General features: G+C 45.7%; 1 protein-coding gene across 4 annotated transcripts in view; it reads right to left on the bottom strand.

Annotated features, from left to right (window-relative positions):
- The window catches only part of CFAP65 (cilia and flagella associated protein 65), a 33,540-nt gene extending 24,310 nt beyond the window's left edge, over window positions 1-9,230 (bottom strand). For all 4 annotated transcript variants that reach the window (XM_017653871.3, XM_017653789.3, XM_073218091.1 and 1 more), the window contains exons 1-7: window positions 9,192-9,230; window positions 8,535-8,641; window positions 7,278-7,328; window positions 4,704-4,888; window positions 1,133-1,235; window positions 464-630; window positions 93-292 (exon numbers count right to left, since the gene is read on the bottom strand). In XM_017653871.3, the coding sequence (XP_017509360.3) occupies window positions 93-292; window positions 464-630; window positions 1,133-1,235; window positions 4,704-4,876 (643 nt within the window). In that variant the 5' untranslated portion in view covers window positions 4,877-4,888; window positions 7,278-7,328; window positions 8,535-8,641; window positions 9,192-9,230. The remainder of the gene's footprint in view (window positions 1-92; window positions 293-463; window positions 631-1,132; window positions 1,236-4,703; window positions 4,889-7,277; window positions 7,329-8,534; window positions 8,642-9,191) is intronic.
- Window positions 9,231-17,562: the final 8,332 nt, after the last annotated feature.

Below are 17,562 nucleotides of genomic sequence, written 5' to 3'. Positions count from 1 at the left end.
CAGTAGGGTGGTGGGTGAGGGGCACAGTGAGGCTTTGAGGCCCAGGAAGTGCAGCAGGGGGCTCTGGGGATGGGTGGGAAGTGGGGCCTCACCTGCAGCCTGCAGCTGGATGCTGCTCCTCTGCCTGCTGCCCTCCCCATACAAGCACATAGCCTGAACTTGGTAGACGGTAGCCATAAGGGGCTGAACGGTCACCTGGATCTGGCAGGCCTCACCTGGCTCCAGCAGCCTCTTTGTGGGCAGAATCTGGAATGGGCTGGGGACCTCCCAGTTGAAGAAGGTGGGTAGGTCCCTGGAAAGGGTGCAGGTCAGAGCCACAGGGCTTGTTCTGACCACTGCCCCTGCTTTAGAAGGGCAGAGACACTGGGCAGCCCTGTTACTCCCCCCACCCCCTTCCCCCACCTGACATAAACCCTCCTTACAGTTCTCACTGCCCACTTCTGGGCCTCAGGCACTCCCTCACCCCACATTGTCCAAGCAGAACCAGGCCTCAGCCGTGTCTCCCACGGCACACATGGGCAACTGCAGAGATGGTGGGCAGGCCAGACTGTAGCAAGGCAGGGTGGCCCTCAGGTCCACACAGAACATCCCCTCTGCTTTCTCAAACCACAGCTGGTCCACGTAGTCCTTCTGCACCACAGGATGTTGGGGACAGAGGGGAAGAGGCAATTGCTGAGCAGTGGTACCCAGATGGCAACCAGGGACCACACCTTGGCCATCCCCCCAACACAGCCACTGAGGGTGGGCTGGGCTGTGACTCTCCCTGTCAGTCTCCACAGAAGCACTGGTTACTTGTGTTCCAACACTGTCTTGGTCTCAGAGATATGGGGCCTCTTTTGTGAGGAACAAAGGATTTGGGGGGACATCCTGAGAGCAGAAGAGGCCAAGGGATCTAGGGTTCTCTGAGGCCAATAGGAAAGTATCACAGCCTTTAGTGTCCAGCATCTAAATGGGATTCTGCTCTAATGACTTTAGGGTCTGAGCTTCTCTAGGGCTTTCTAAGCTGGAGTTTTGCTGCAGTTGGTGGGATGTGTGTGGTCAGGGAACTCCTCACTGCTCTGCCCTGCCTCCTGTTCCAAGGTCATTGTGTCTGTGTCCTGCTCTGCCTTCTGTTTGCAGTGGAAAACCTCACCTCCTCCAGGGGCCGGAAGATGATAGGAAGCATGAAGGTTATGCCTGGGCTCAGGAAGATGGGCTGAGGGATGACTGTGAAGAAGAACTTGGTCTTGGGGGGCCTGCAGGAGACAGCCAGGGAGCCAGCATTCAGGGCTTAGAAAACCAGGAGGTGCAGAAAGATGAGGGAAGACCCTGGAAAGCTGAGGGGGCTTGATTCCTTGGGACCATGGAAGGGAAAACACAGGGATCTGTCGCAGGACTTGGCTCCCTCATCTCACTACTTCTCCTTCAGGCCTTCACTCCAGGATGTCAGAACAGTGAACCAAAAGATACAAGACCGAGGAAGCAGCACTTGCACCTTGAGGCATGTGGAGGATCACTGGGGACTGGGATGGGGAAAGTTGCCCAGATTTAACCAAATCTCTGAGCACTTAGCTGGGGGGAAGCAAAGCTGAAAATGGAGGTGCTGGGATGCCTTTCCAAGCAGACATATCAGCAGATCTATAGAGCTCTGGAGTGGGTCAAAACTGTAGATCCTGCAGACCTCAGCACTATTAATAAGAAGGTGATATTGCCAACAACTCTATACCAATAAATATTAGAGTTTAGATGAAATAAACGTTCCTAGGAAAGTATACCTTGCCAAAACTGATTCAAGAATTATACAACAAATTTTATGGCCATTCTACCTGAAATCATCAAAGAAATTGAGTAGTTGAAACTCTTCCCACAAAGGAAATGTTAGGCTGATGGCTTCACAGCAAGTCCCACCAAGTATTTGATAAAGAATAATTCTAGCTTTCTCTTTCCAGTAATATAAAACGAGGATATACTCCCCAGCATATTCTATGATCCCGCCAGTGTTGTTACCAAACCTGACAGAGGCAGGAGAAGAATGGAAAGGTACAGGCCAATCTCACTCATAAAAACATATTAGCCAAAAGGATTTCTCAATCTATAGAAAGAATACTTAATCATGACAATGTTGGGCTTATTCTAAGGATTCGTGGTTGGTTTAACATAGACAATCAACATAATCTATCATATTAACAAATTAAGAGAGAAAAAAATCAAAGTAAAATATTAGATCAACTTCAACATATGTTTACAAGAAAACTCTCAGCAATGTAGGAATAGCACAGAACTTTCCTAGCCTAATAAAGTGTGGAAAAAAAAACTACAGGAAACACACAAATTAATGGTGAAATATTGACATCTTTAACTTGAGATGATGAGCAAAACAAGGATGCCCTCTATAACCACTTCTGTTCAAGCCTTTTCTAGTCAATCAGCACAGTAAGGAAAGACAAAGAAACAAAAGGTATAAGGATTGGAAAGGAAGAAAGAAAATTGCCATTTCCTTACACAATATGAATGTGTAACAGGGAAAAAAAGAATTAGCAAATATATTATTAGAATTTATGAGAGGAGTTACCAAGGTTGCAGATACAAGGTTTTGGATATATTTTAAAAGTTACTTTCTGAAAAAATCAACAAGCAGAAAATGAAACAACTTTAAAAGATATTATATACAACATCATCAAAGCTATAAAATACTTAGTAATAAATTGACGTAAAGATGTGTAAGACATCCATGGAGAACATTTTACATTTGATTGAGAGACATGAAAGAAAACCTAAGTAAATAGAAAGATACATCATGTTGATGAAAGACCCAACTTGTAATGATGTCAGTTCTCCCCAAAGTGATTTTTAAGTTCAATAAAATTCCAATCAAAATCTCAAAAAGTTTTTTATGTGTATGTGAGATAAGCTGGTTTAAGATTCATATGAAAACTTAAAGGGCCACAAATAGCCAGGACAATCTTGGATAAGAGTGAAGTTGTAGGACTTATATTACTAAATATCAAGATTTACTATGAGAGCTAATAATTAATTCAGGTTGATACATTTGATTTCTTTGAAATCAAAAACTTCTATTCTTCAAAAGACATGATAAAGAGAGGAAAGGACAAGTCACAAGGTGGGAGAAGATATTCACAACACATAACTGACAAAAGATTAGTATCCACAATAAGAACTTCTACACAAAGACAACCTGACAGAAAAATGGGTACAGACTTGAAGAGAAATTTCACAAATAAAATGGTCAATAACAGTGCACCCCTATGTTTATCGCAGCATTATTTACAATAGCCAAGAAATGGAAGCAACCTAAGTGTCCATCAGTAGATGAATGGATAAAGAAGATGTGGTACATATACACAATGGAATATTATTCAGCCATTAGAAGAAAACAAATCCTACTATTTGCAACAACATGGATGGAGCTCGAGGGTATTATGCTCAGTGATATAAGCCAGGTATAGAAAGATCAAGTACCAAATGATTTTGCTCATCTGTGGAGTATAACAACAAAGCAAAACTGAAGGAACAAAACAGCAGCAGAATCACAGAACCCAAGAATGGACTGACAGTTACCAAAGGGAAAGGGACTGGGGAGGGTGGCAGGGGGGAGGGATAAGGGAATTAAAGGGCATTATGATTAGCAAACACAATGTAGTGGGGGGGCACAGGGAAGGCAGTATAGCACAGAGAAGACAATTAGTGACTCTGTAGCATCTTACTACACTGATGGACAGTGACTGTAATGGGGTATGTGGTGGGGACATGATAATGGGAGGAATCTAGTAACCACAGTGTTACCCATGTGATTATATATTAATGATTCCATAATAAAAAAAAGAAAATAAAAAAGAAAACACACAAAAAGAAAAGAAATGGTCAATAACAGGAAAACATTTAACTGTATTAATAAGCAGGGGAAATGCAAATTAAAACAACAAATTATCATTATAGGCAAAAATTTTAAATCACAACAATAGAGATGTTGGTAAAGACATAGAGGAATGGGAATTCATATGACTAGAGTGGGGATATAAATGGATACAAGTACTTTGGAAAATACTTGGGCTTTATCTATAAAAAGCAAACATGTACATGTTCTAAGTTACAACAATTCCACTCCTATATATATAGCCTAGAAAAACTCTTGTACTTATGCAACCAGAGATGAGATGTATACATAAATGTTAATGATCTCCAAACTGGAAAAAACCCCAATGTCCCTCAGTGAAAGAATGGATGAATATGTTATATAAGCACACACTGGATCATTATACTGAGGTGAAAAAGGGTGAACTCTAGCTGCACACGGATCTCACAAACATAACTGAGCAAAATAAAAGAATTATAAAAGTATACCATATTATTATACTTATATAACATTCATGAGAAGGTAAGGATATCATTTAGGAATGCAAACCTAGGGGGTAAATCCATTAGAGAAAATCAAGGAAATCATTATCATGGAAGTCAGGACAGTGGTCACCTTTATGGGTAGAGGAAGTGTTCAATAGGGGAGGGACACATAATGATAGAAGGTGAGGTTCAGACAGTTATTATTCCATTATTTAATCTGGTCACATGGATTCCTCTTTCAATAATTATTCAAACTGTATGTGTTTTATACACATGTTTTATGACATCTTTAAAGTTTTTTTTTTAAGTCTGCTTTGGGGACTTGAGGGCTCAGGGGCTAAGCCTCTGATCCCTCATACTGGTACCTGTACTTCATCTTCTGTATTTTCAGGGATAGATTTTTCAGAGCCAGGTTCTTGGTAATCTCCTTTCCTAGCTCCCAGCCTTTCCATTGCAGCTCCTCAGCCACCTCAATGCCCCACATGACCCTCTTCTTCACTTTGTCTTGCTTCCTTGGGAAGCACGTTTGAGTGTCCATGAAGCTGGTAGGCTGTTCGGTTGCCAGAAAGAAGGGGGAGAAGAGAGAATGAATTAGCTGGGTAGGATTCCAAGACCCAGAGAAGTGGCAAAGATCTCCCCACCCCCAGAAAGTAATGAATTACATCACCCCTCACCGCCGAAGGATGGTCTGGAGAAAGAAGGTAAGGAACAGTCAGATATTACCTCTTCCAAGTAGTAGTTTTCCAGCCAGATTCCCTGTGAGCTGCCCCTGAAGCCTTTCTTGGGCCACCCCCCTGGGACGTTCCATCGGCACACCGAGCAGTCTCAGTTGGCCTTTCCATTCCTCTGACACTGCTGCCTTCAGGTGCTGCCGCTTCCTCCCCCTCCCACCCCTTCACTACGGAAGTCGCTCCTAGTTGTAGCAGTCTATGCCAGGCACTTTTCCAGACCACAGAGATACTCCATCATTCCTTCTCCCATCCCTCAGGTGGTTGGTGGAGCAGAGAAAGGTGCCAATTTACCTGCAACCAACCTCCATCCCACGCCCTGATAGGGCCACTCCAAGCACGGCTCATAATGATGCTAGAGGTGCAATGTGCCAACACTTCCCATCTATAATGGCAAACCCTTCACGGGTTGATCCTTAACCCTTATCTATTATCTAAGGAGGGTGAGGAATGGAGAATCCCCTAGTAGCAAACTGGAGGGAGTATGAACCAGATGCCCCTTCCTGCCCCAGTCATTGCTATGAATGCTCAACTCATTGCCATTTTATTTTATCTTTGATCAAGTGTTGCTTTTATATTGCTACATAACATAAAGATATATTCATCTGTTCAACAAATATTTGTTGACTACCTATTATGTGCCAGACACTGTACTAGGTGCCAGGACCACAATAGTGAACAAGACTAACAAATCCCTTCTCTCTTGGAGCTTATACTCTGTTTCAATATTTACAGAGAGTATCAAATGGCCAATATATTTTCTTTCCTGAATTGCCCATGGAGGAAAGGTAACATGGGTGAGTGAGGATAATTTAGTATAAATATCAATTGGTGCATCAATCAGGGTCCAACCAGGAAAACATTAGCCACTCTGGGTATTTAAAACAAAGAATGTAATGCATAATGAGGGGATCGGGAAGTAGCCTAGAAGTCAGCAACATCAAGCGGCTGCTACCACACCTAGGTCAGGGGAGGTGCGGGGGGCTCTCAGAGCCCAGAGGCCTGTCTGTGGGGAATGGAGTCCTATGGAGATAAGCTGCTGATGGAGACACTGTCAAAAGCACAGAGAGAAGAAGAGAAGTGCCCTGGCTTCTCCCTTTCTCCCATCTTCCAATTTCCTGACAACTCAGAGTAGAGCAAGAAGGGCGGCGAGTGAATCTGAGGGCAAACAGGTCTGGAATGGCACAGTGGAGTGGTGAGACGACCCCCGGTCCATAGGGAGACAAATCAACCACCATCTCATCTAACGAGAGCCAAGAATCCACACACAACATGACACATGCTGCACCAAGCAGTCACACCCTGTAGTCATACCCAGACAACTGCCTTCCCCATGCCCAGCCTTCATGCTATCACATAGAGGGAACCCCCAAAGCTGCAAAAAGCAAACAACATCCATATATTGGTCAAACACACAGTCCTAGGGGCCAAGACCAGAAGAGCTTTGAGGAAAGAGAGAACTACTGGCTACTCCTTTATCCTTCGACCAACATTCCCTAGAGTTCTCCTCCCTGCTACGGTCACTCTCCCTGCTACCATCACTCCAGTTGGCTTGGTGCTCAGTCTATGTGAGTCAAGTGTTGGGGTTTAGAAGGGAGAGTCAGGTTCTTTCAGATCCCTACCTGCCCCGCTGCCCTACCACCCATCTCCTGGCCCTGACACTGCTGTCTCCTGCCCGCCCACCTGGCTGTGTCCTCACATGGCCACTGGAATTGCTGTTGCTGCAGGCACTCATTGCCACACTGCTGCCTGTGATGGTGGGAAAGGCCACCTAGCTGGCACTCAGGCACCATCAGAGTTTGTGGTGTAGTCCCTGCTGTCCCTAGACCTCATGAGGGGTTTGGGGCTGTCTGGGTGAGGGTCAGATGCCTGGAAAATAACTCCAAGGGGAGCACTCTGGCTAAGCCAGTTTGAAGCTGGAAAGAGAACAGAGGAGAGACAGAAGCAACATGAATGGAGTAGACACGCCCTGTTATCACGGAGGAGTGCCTACTTTCCAGTGCTGGAAACAGGTGTGACATGGCATCACAAAGAACAAGCCTGAATACAAGATCCAGGGCTTTGCCTGGGAACATAAAGAGACTTACCACTCAGAAAAGGCACTTGGAAGAGGGACTTGGAGATGAGGCCCACACAGCCCTGCCCTCCATGGCCACGCCTGGCAATTTCTCTGCAAACCCCCAGTGAGTGTTACCAACGCATATGCATTACCTTTATCTGGCTTTTATTCTCTACTTGTTTCCTCTGAATGTGTCTTGCCTCCTGCAAGAAGAGGAAGAAGAGGCAAAGAAGAGGCAGATGAGACTAGGGGGTTCTTGGCCTTTAGGATTTCCTCTATCAGTACATAACCCGTAGTCCAGGTTTAAAGTAAGCATGCACTGAAATAGTGACTCAATCCAAATATGACTGAGTCAACCTCAAGAGTAGAGGGATCCATGGATAGACTGCAGTTGGAAATTACATGCAAATATGTGCAAATGCTACAGACAAATTATATGCAAAATATCATGTGTATTTTCAAGTGCATTTTTCCTGGGACGATGTCCACAGGTTTCACCAAATGCTTAAAAGTATGCTTGGCCCTGCTCTAGGGGACACACAAGGGTGCTAAACTGGCTCTTGGCTCCATCTCAAATTCTCTCTTCCTTTAGAAGCCTTCCTTCAGCACGAACACTCAGGTGTGCTACCATATTGGACAGCATCAATCTATTACCTTTTTGAACATACGTGTATTTTTTAAGACTACTCAGTTTTCTTCCCAACCTCTTCAAGTAACAATCTCAAAGGTAATAACTTATACTAACATTTTACTAAGAACTTATCATGTGCCAAGCAGTGTTTAAGCCCTTCCTATGTATTTTAATTCTTAGAACAATTTATAATTAGGTATGAATTGTCTTTTGTTTGGCCTAAAATAATCTTTTTTCAAGTTTGGGGTTCAGCTCTGTATTATATTATGTATACTAAACATATATATTACGCTTAAGTAAACAATTTTTATAGTCACATTTTAGAAATGTGTACACTTCCATGAGACATTCTCCCATCCCCTCCCCACCACCCATGGAGAGTAAAAGATTCTGTTGATTTAGTTTTTCCTATCTGGCTACATCGCTAGACCCTCTAGAGGGAGCTCTTAGATTCGCTCACTTGTTCATTCACAAAGCATTTACTGAGTGCCTGCTATGTGCCTGTACTAGGCACCAGACAAGACAGGCATGGACCCTACCTTCAGTTTTAAAGCAGATGTTCAGAAGGGATCAAAGAAATGCAAGCTGTGGAGATAGAAAGGAGGGTTCCCACTACTTTTCTGCTTCTGGATGGCTTAGTCCTGCCGGTCTCATTAATACCTGTGACCTCAGGGGATTCAATAGACAGCAGCTGCCTCAGGGATCCGAAAAAGCCTCCAATCAAAACATGTAGAATAAATGAGAGACAACGGGGTGCAGACCAGGTATTAGGACTTACAGGAGTGAGCAGTGGTCCTGCAGCAAGGAAAGCTGGGTTCCAGCATCTACTCAGACTGATTTGAGACAGGCAAATTTCTCCACAGCTCCAAGCCTCCGTCTCCTACCCTGTAAAATGAGGGGTATCCTATTTTACAAAGTTGATGTGAAGCTCACATAAAATAGGGGATTTGAAAAAGTCCTAGAGAAACCTGTTACTATAATTGGCAATCATAACTTCCACATCGGCCTGCACTACTCTCCTCACAGATGCGCACATCCGCAATCACTGTGAAGACACAGGGCAAAGGAGGTGTTTTTTAATCCAACTTTCTAATCTCGAGGGATTTAAAATATATATCATCATCTTCCTTATTTGCCTAATTTCCAACCTAAATATTTCTAAAATGACCAGTGGAAGAAGAGGTGGGTGTCGTGTGGAGTGGAGGTAGGAAGAAAGAGGGAAAATGAAAAGATAAAATATACTTAGAGCTGTTTCTCTTTTCTCTAAGGGATCCCCAGGCTGATCCCGCCCAAGTCTCAGTCCCACGAGGCTCTCTGAAGGATACAGAAGAGACCCCTGACCACGACTTCCCAAAGGACAGATATAAGGGACAGATACCCTCTCTCTCTACTCTCCCCGCTCCCCAAGTCCCTGGGACCAACGCTCGGAACTTACAGTGCCGCCATGTTTCCATAGATACAGGACGCAGGATCCGGCGTCTCTTGGTATCCCAAGACAACGACGGCGACTCGAATGAGTCATGGCTCAAAGAAAGCGAAAGCGCCTCCCAACTTTACTGTAGTTTACCCCAGTTTTTATTCTCGGACTTTCCCTGCTAGTAGTAACTGGGCTTCTACCAGTCTTAACATATGTAGTCTTCTAGTTGTCGTGATGTCACCGCACCCGTGACTTTAGTCGATGAAAAATTCATAGGTAAATACGTGGACTCCTCAGCTGAGAGTTGTTCAGGTTTATTCCCTACACGTATTGGTGACAAAGGGTAAGAATCTCAACAGGAACTTTATTCTGTAACTTCAGTTATGAACTTAAAAGCAGCCCTTAGTTATTTCTTATTTTCATATTGCTATGCATATGGATTCCTTTTGCTGGTGGAAGAGGTTGTGCCCTTGACATTTTCCCCCTGCATTTCCTCCTGCCCAGCACAAAGCTTTTGAAGGGCTCTGAAGGTTAATGTATGAGAAAGGCATTGGTATACATTATGTAGATTTTTGGAAGCCCATTTGTTCATTTGTCCATATGTGCCCTGGGGGGAAGGATCTCATTGGAGAAGACTCCTTAGGTGTGTGAAATTAAAGATGTTTAATTCAATTGCCCATTCTTGGGCAATTAAAGATGTTTCACTACCCAGGACAGTGATGGGGGCAGTGCAAGGGAGAGAGACCTTAGTAAATCTAGGAGTAACCCAGAAAATAGACTCTCATTTTGGGAAAGTTGGAGTTCACTTGTGAAAGGTGAAAGATGGGCTAAGACGATGAGTTGGCCTGGGAGATCACATGGCCAAAGGCTGGCCAGACGGGAGGGGAGGGACAGGCCAGGGGGGTCCATAAGTTATGCCAGAACCATTAAGTCTAGAGTTTTCTTGGGATGAAGGAATGTGGAACTCAGTGAGCTTTTCACTGGTTTTAACATTATTCTCAGAATGTGAAACCTGCGCTTTGGACATGACGATTTCTATGCTGCTTGTAGTTTCTATAATGGTTTCCTTTCTGTTTTTCACTAAGCTCTTTTTGAAATGTTCAGCTTGACTCAGCTGGACCTTAGGGACAGGGAATGGACCTGTTTCTCCATTCTTAGGCCAAAAAGAAATAGGGAGCAGTGACTCTGGAGGCAAGGCTTGGTGGTGGCCTCAGGAGTCCCAGGGAGAGACCCCAGGGAGGTGGAAAAGCTCATGCTAGGAACTGCACATATTTGTGTCTCTTCACTGAGGTTGTGTCCCTCCAGAGCTTCTGGTCTGCCCAAACCTTGGTGAATTCTGGGCTTGGGACAATGAACGGAGATTCTTAGTAGGGCTCTTTCAGTTCTGCTTTTGTGGGGTTCCCACTGCTTCCTGGGAGCTCTGCTGACAATTGACCTTGATTGACATGGTAGACTCCCAGTGAGAGGCCCAGGCTGAACTTTGCCCCAGTAGGCAAACGACATGGAAAGGGGAGTGGCAAAGGTTGACCTGAGGAGGGGAAGAGGAAACCAGGTTTGTTTTGGAAGTCCCTTTTTTCAGGAGCCCAAAACTCATGGGCAATCATGGGTGCTGGGTCCTGGTGGCTGTATGTTCCACGGACCCAAGAAGGACAATGAGGGTGGGTGTTTGTCTCAAGGCTGTGAACAAGGGTGAGTGATAGTTCAGGAAATTCATGAGGACCAGGATGTGGGAGAAAGGGAGGATGAAGGATAGGTACTGGATAGACTCGGATCTTCCCAGCTGGACTGGGGGTGGAGTTAGTAAAGATAAAGCACACTCAATGATTTGGGCTTCAGCACACACAAAACTATTTTTTCTAAGCTTTTCCCCACACCTCTACCTTCTCGTGGATTAGAGAAGACTCTGGGCTGGGAAACCAGGCAGACTTTAGATGAATCCTGACTACGCTTACTGGCTGTGTGATCTTGGGCAAGTCATATGACCTCTGAGCCTCAGTTTCCTCATCTAATACCTGGGGATAACTATCAAAAGGCTGCTGTAAGGATTAAGCGATCAAGCATATGTAAAGTTTTTGACACTTGGTAGACAATTAGTAACACACACACACACAGAGAAAGGTCACTTACTAAGTGGGAGGTCCCTATAATTGAGCCACCTGGCTTTCTGAGCACCCTCTCATCCTACCACCTCCCAGCCTCTCTGCTGCACCCTGGAAAGGTGGAGTTTTTCTCCTCTCTGCATCCTCCTTTTTTTTTTTCCTCCAAGAAGGAGGCTGCCTTGGGTGATGCCAGGGTGATCTGCCATCCAGTTGCAAGTCAACCCCAGCTCTAGCACTTGCAAAAAGCCCTTTCACACCTTCCTTCCCCTGAAAATTTGACTCCAGTTCCAGTGTTAATTCTGAAATCATGTCTCCATCCAAACTGTACCCATCGGAAGGGAGGGAGACGAGGAAGTGGATCCTCCCACAGAAGCTCTTGACTTCCAAAATTAGTGGGGTTAGTCTTCTAAGCCAAGGTGTGGAAGAGTGAGAGAAGGCTGTAGCTCAGAGATGGTTCAGAGCTGGACCTAGGAGCAGGCATGGAGCCCTCTCTGCATTAGAATGACATGGTACCCTGAAGCTGCTGGGTGTGGGAAGGATGTGTCAGACATTGATGGCAGCTCCAGCCTGAAAGGGCTGCCAGGGCACAAAACTGGCAGCAGCTTGGAGGAAGGCTGCCATGTTACAAGACAATTCAAAGGAAAGAGTTCCATTCTGCCTGGGACCCCCATAGGGTTTTCTAACTCTCCTGTGTCAACCCAAACCTCCTAGATAACTGCTTCTTCTATTCATTGTCCCCACCAAAGTGTAGATAGATGCACAGGCCAACAGTAGGGGGATTGCAGGGGAAAGGACATGAGGCTTAATCCCAGAAGACTTGAGTTCAAGTCCTGGTTCTACCATTTAATAGCTGAGCATTTTCAGGCAAATTGTTAAACATTCCAGAGCCTCAATTTACACATCTGTAGACTGGGGACAAACAGTGGTGGTATTCAAAATACCTAACAATTGTAAGGTATGGGTACTGACCTATGAGAATGGGCACCTGATGGCCTTAAAGCCAGAGCAGTGTCCTGGGAGACCTTATTGTGCCAGACCTTAACTCTATAATTGTTGGGTAGTGGAGAAGCCTAGAGGTATGGAGAGGGGAATGGGAGAGAATCCACAGCAGTGGAGGCCTCAGTCAGTGACTATTTGCCAACTGACATCTCCAAGTAGTTCCAGATTTTAGCAACCAGTATAGCTATATTGGGTAGCATTGGTTGCAAGTCAGACCTGAGGATAAATCCTACCTCATTGGCTACTACATACAGGTATTTATTTCAAGCCAACACTTGAAGCATATCCCCCTCTAATTCCTCCTCACTGGTGGAGGATCTATCGCCATGCCTAACTGCTCTCCCCTTCTAATCTCTGCAGTGCTCCTCCTCTGTGTTAGCTGTCTCAGCTGCCTTACCCCATACCATCTCTTCTGGGCTTTCCAGCTCCGTGCCTCTCCGGCCAGCACCATGGACAGCTCCCGCTGCCCAGCCCATCCTAGACCATCCCCTTCCTCCTGCCTTCTAGCTCCTCTTCTCTGACCTACCCCACCACAGAAACCCCTAGGTATGAACTGAATGAGGGTAATCCCTGAGAAGACAGTAGAGCGGAATGGTTAAGAACGAGCTGTGGAGTAAAGCAGACTGGATTTTAATCCCAACCCCACGAGCTCTCAGCTGTAAGACCTTGTTTCTTCACTTCTATAAGACCCAGTATCTTCATTTGTAAGCAGGGAAAACTTTAAAAGCCACCTCAAAAGTTGCGAGGTGTGAATGGGCACAGTCCCTGGCTCATTATATGTTCTGCATAAATGAAGGACACCATTATTCTGTTTCCATCCTATTTAATTCCTCAAACCCTTTCCAATCCATTTCTGGTCAGAGTTCTCTCTCAAGTAAAGGTGTCATAACATGACCATTGGTTCAGTGCAGCTGGCCTCGTTGGGGTGTGGAATTTGAATTGGACTTCAAGGATGGTAAGGGAGCCCACTTTTGACTAGTTCATGAGAGTCTGTCTTTCCTATATTTTTTTTGCATGTTTTAAAAAAATGTTTGAGTTAATTTTATATACACAGAGGAGCCACAAAAATATGATAGGGAATTCTCATAAATCCTTCACCCAGCTTCCTCTTAGGTTAACATCTTACATGACTACAAAACACTTATCAAAACCAAGAAAATAGTCTTGGTACAACAAAACCTATTGATGACAGTATAGAATTTATTTAGATTTCACAAGTTTGTCCACTAATTCTTTTTCTTGTTTCAGTATCCAATCCAGGATCCTACAGAGGACATTTCCTGAATCTTTCTTCATCTTTCATGACCTTGACTCTTTTGAAGAGTACCGTCAATTATTTTGTAGAATGTTCCTCCACCTGGGTTTGCTTCTCATGATCAGAGTAAGGTGTGCATTATTTAGAAGCATGACAGAGGTATGTATCCTTCTTAGTACATCATATCAGAAGATACATGGTGTCAATATATATTATTAGGGATGTTAACTTTGATCACATGGCTAACATGGTATCTGTCAGGATTCTCCACTGGAAACTTGCTCTTTTCCCCTCTTTATTAGATTTTTTATCATTCTTCCCTAAAATAAAGGATCATCTTTTGTTTCTGTAGGATTAAGAGTTCAAAACCCAAGAATCTTGTCCTTGTAGTAACCTTTCGACCCTTATATACTCCCAACCACTCCCCCAGGCCACACCCATTCCTTATTATTTGTCTATTCACCTTCCTCTGAGTTTTCCTTAGTTGGTCATTTGGAGGCATGTGCAGGCGGCAGATGAAGACACACCTGGAGTTTATGAGGGTAATAGGGTGCTTTTGTTCATTTGCATGGACTTTCCTGTTGAGGCCCTGAGAGTTTCTGCTTGCAGGGGCACTCTGAGAAAATGTGGCCAGCAACTATCCACAGGAGGGTCCAGTCCCTTCTCAGGTCTGGCTCCAAACTTTGAGTATTTTCCTCAACGCGTAAAACTTGGGTTTTTAAAATCTCTAATAGCGTTCCTTCTACTTGGCCATGTATAAATCCTTGCTACCCATTAGCCTGCCCAGATCCATGAGCTTCCTTCCTTCCAGAAGGCGCTTCACTCCTCCAAAAGTCTTCTATCTTCAGAGATCCTACCACCAGAGCAGATTTATAACTTTCTTTCAATCGGTTGAGTGTGGAGAGATGTGCTTATCCAACCCTCCCGTTTGTCTCCAGCTCTATCTGCCCCAAGTTTATTCTTGAGTCAGTGTGTCTTCTCACACTGCCCCTTTAGAGGATGAAGAGGCATCATACCTCTCAACCTCATGCAGGCTCCATTTTTAAAGTGTGTTAAATGCCATTGGAAAGTCTCAGAAGATGCCTTCATCAATTTCTGTTCCCTTTTTACCCTTTGTTTTGGTTACTATTGCTGTTTAAGAAATTACTCCAAAACCTCAAGGTTCCATTTTATTTTGCTTATGATTTTGTGGTTCAGGAATTCAGGGAGGGCTTGCTTGGAGTTCTCACGCAGTTGCATTCATATGTTGGCCAGGGCTGCAGCCATCTGCAGGCTCCCTTGGGCTAGATTTCCAAAATGGCTCACTCACATGGTTGACAGTTGATGCTGGCTGTCGTCTGGGAGCTTGCTAAGATGCAGATAGACAAGAACCCTATCTGTAGATAGCTTTTTAAGATTGGCAGTCTCAAGGTAGAACCAGGCAGAAGCTACATGGCTTTTTCTTACCTTGCCTCAGGTCAGATTCAAGGGGAGAGAAGTGTCAAATAATTTGTGGACATATTTTAATCATTGCCACTCCCACCAAAATGGGATCCTCGCACAGCATCTAAAACATTATTCCTCCAAGACCATCTTCCCTGACAGGTTTTTGGCCACCTCCAGTCCTATCAGATCTTTAAGGCTGAGACTGGGAGTGCCTTCCTCCCATCCCTCTGGGATGTTGACTCATCAGTTCCCACCTCCCTTATTTGCTGCTGCAACAGACCTGAGTTCTGGTCTGGTCTCTGCTACTGTGTGACTTTGGGGGAAGTGACTTCACCTCCCTGGGCCTCAGTTTCTTCTCTGCAAAGTAAGAGTTAGGAGCAACTTCAGATTGCAGGCTATTAGGATTTAAAAAGATAATGCAAATAGCAGACCTAGCACAGATAGTGCTTCTGATTGTCAACTGTGGGCAATTTATTCTCCCTCTTGGAGACTTACTTTATTTATGTCTGAAACGGGAATGATTCCTTAACCAGCTTCCCCATGCAGATGAGAGAGGTTCTTAAACCAACTGCATGGAAAGCCAACCCGAAGGGTGAGGCTTCCTAACCTCTATCTGTGCACGAAGCCCACCGTGTCTAAGTCTATCTGGGGTGGACACAACGTGCGTGCGAGATGGCCGGGGTGTGGCTTGGGGGTGGGGTGGGGTGCGTGCGCAGGGCGGGGCCGCTATCAGCCCCACCCAGCCTTATCAATCCAGACTGGTCACAGCTCAGCCCACGGGAACAAAGAGGCTTTGAGAACCAGGCTGGGGTGTGTGGGACGTGGGGCTGAACCCCGTAGGCGTGTTCCATCCTGGGGGCAGAGGGCACAGGATAGGGGAGCTGCAGCTGACAACCCCTGCCAGGGAAGTTTCCCTGCAGCAGGGGCACCCTTTAAGGTGGGAAGCAGGGTCTGAGGCCCAAGAACCTCCATTCCTAGAGTCTGGCTTCTGTGGGGTGTTTCCTTCCCCACTTGCCCCCAGGTCCCCATCTCCTCCCCTTCCATGGGGTGCAGCGTTTCCCCTCCTCCACTGCCATTTTAGTCTCCACTCCTGCCACCGTTAGCTCCAACCACACCGTGATTGGCTCCCAGTCCATGAGCGGGCCCTGCACTTCTCCACGCATCTGCTCCCAGTGATCCATCCACTTACCCTTGCCCAAGTCAAACACACCCAAAAGGTCCAGCCCAAAACCATTCCCAGTAAGTCTCCAGTCATAGCACATCTCATTCCCCACCTGTCTATTTGCTCTGTGCTTCTTCCCATGTGGCTCTGTATGGAACTTCTCTCCACACTTTAATCACCCATGGAATCGGCTGAGCCTGGCAGAGACCTAGGCCCAGCAGAGCCAGAGTTTAAGGTTGTACAAGTTGTATACTGCACAAGGGCCCTAGGCTGGGCAGGCAGGTGGGGCCTGAAATCCAGAAGTGCTGCATACCCCAGTGTGCCCCCGGCACCAAGGGGTCTCTCTGAAACCAACTTCTGGTACCAGGACAGAAGAGTTGACTTTTCTAGTTGGGTCTCCTGAGGGGGCATTTTGCTGTTTTTTAATGGAGGGGTGCCCATTTCTTGGTCCCACACTAGAGCTGTAGGTGCCTGCAGTAGGTCTAGCTGCCTAAAGATGTTGCATTTTGCTCAGCGCTGCACAAAACAGCACCACTCACTGTCAGAAGCCATCCTGCAGGCAGCACCTTGAGGCGTATGTTGGAGGAGAGGGGTGAGTGCAGGCCCACGTGGCTTCTGGAGGGCTATGCCCAGGATGTTGGGTCTTTCCAAACCACAGATGGGAGGCTGCAGGGGCAGTCTGGGAATGGAAACCTGAGGAGAGGCCTCTGCACAGATCAGGGCCCAATTTTCCCAGAAAAGCTGCACGGCCCCACTGCCACTCCAAGTCTGGTCTGGTAAAGGTCTGCCTTTAGACAGTTGTCTGAATCTTTCCAGCCTCCTCTGTCTGAAGAATGAATGTGTTTCCTGAGAAGGACCATCTAGAATAGGAAGTGCGGGGACACCAAATGGCTTTGTGTCTGCAAGACAGAGTGTGCCCAGGCCTAGCAGGAGAGGCAGGTAGGCTTCCGCATAAGGGAAACTTCTCTCTCATCTTCTCTTTATCTCCCATGCAGAATGTCTACAAGGGAGAGATTTGCAAATGAATAGACAAGAGTACCTTGACATTGTGTTTCTCACTATGAGTGAGTCAATGGCCATTCTGGTCCCTGTGAGCCTGGTCCATGAGGTTCTGCCATACTTCACTCTAGGTGTACTGACAAAGCAGACTTCCAGGCCTGAAGTGCTTAGAGTGACTTTTGGAGAGGACCACCCCAAGTTCACCAAAGGAAAAGCCCTGTGATAAGAACAGTGGGCCTGAGAGCCAAATGCATGGGCTCAAATCCTGCTTCTGCCACTTGCTGTGTAATCTTGGGCAAGTTACTTAACCTCCCTGTGCTTTTATGTTCTCATCTGGAAAAACAGAAATATTATGGTATACACCACATGGGCAGAGCACTTAGAATGATGCCTGCCAATTGCTAATCTTCATTAAATGACAGCAGTTGTCATGATAGCCTGTGGGGACCT

The sequence above is a fragment of the Manis javanica genome, chromosome 12 (genome assembly GCF_040802235.1).
Source record: "Manis javanica isolate MJ-LG chromosome 12, MJ_LKY, whole genome shotgun sequence".
Lineage (NCBI taxonomy): Eukaryota > Metazoa > Chordata > Mammalia > Pholidota > Manidae > Manis > Manis javanica.
This window is presented reverse-complemented; position numbering and strand designations above follow the sequence as displayed.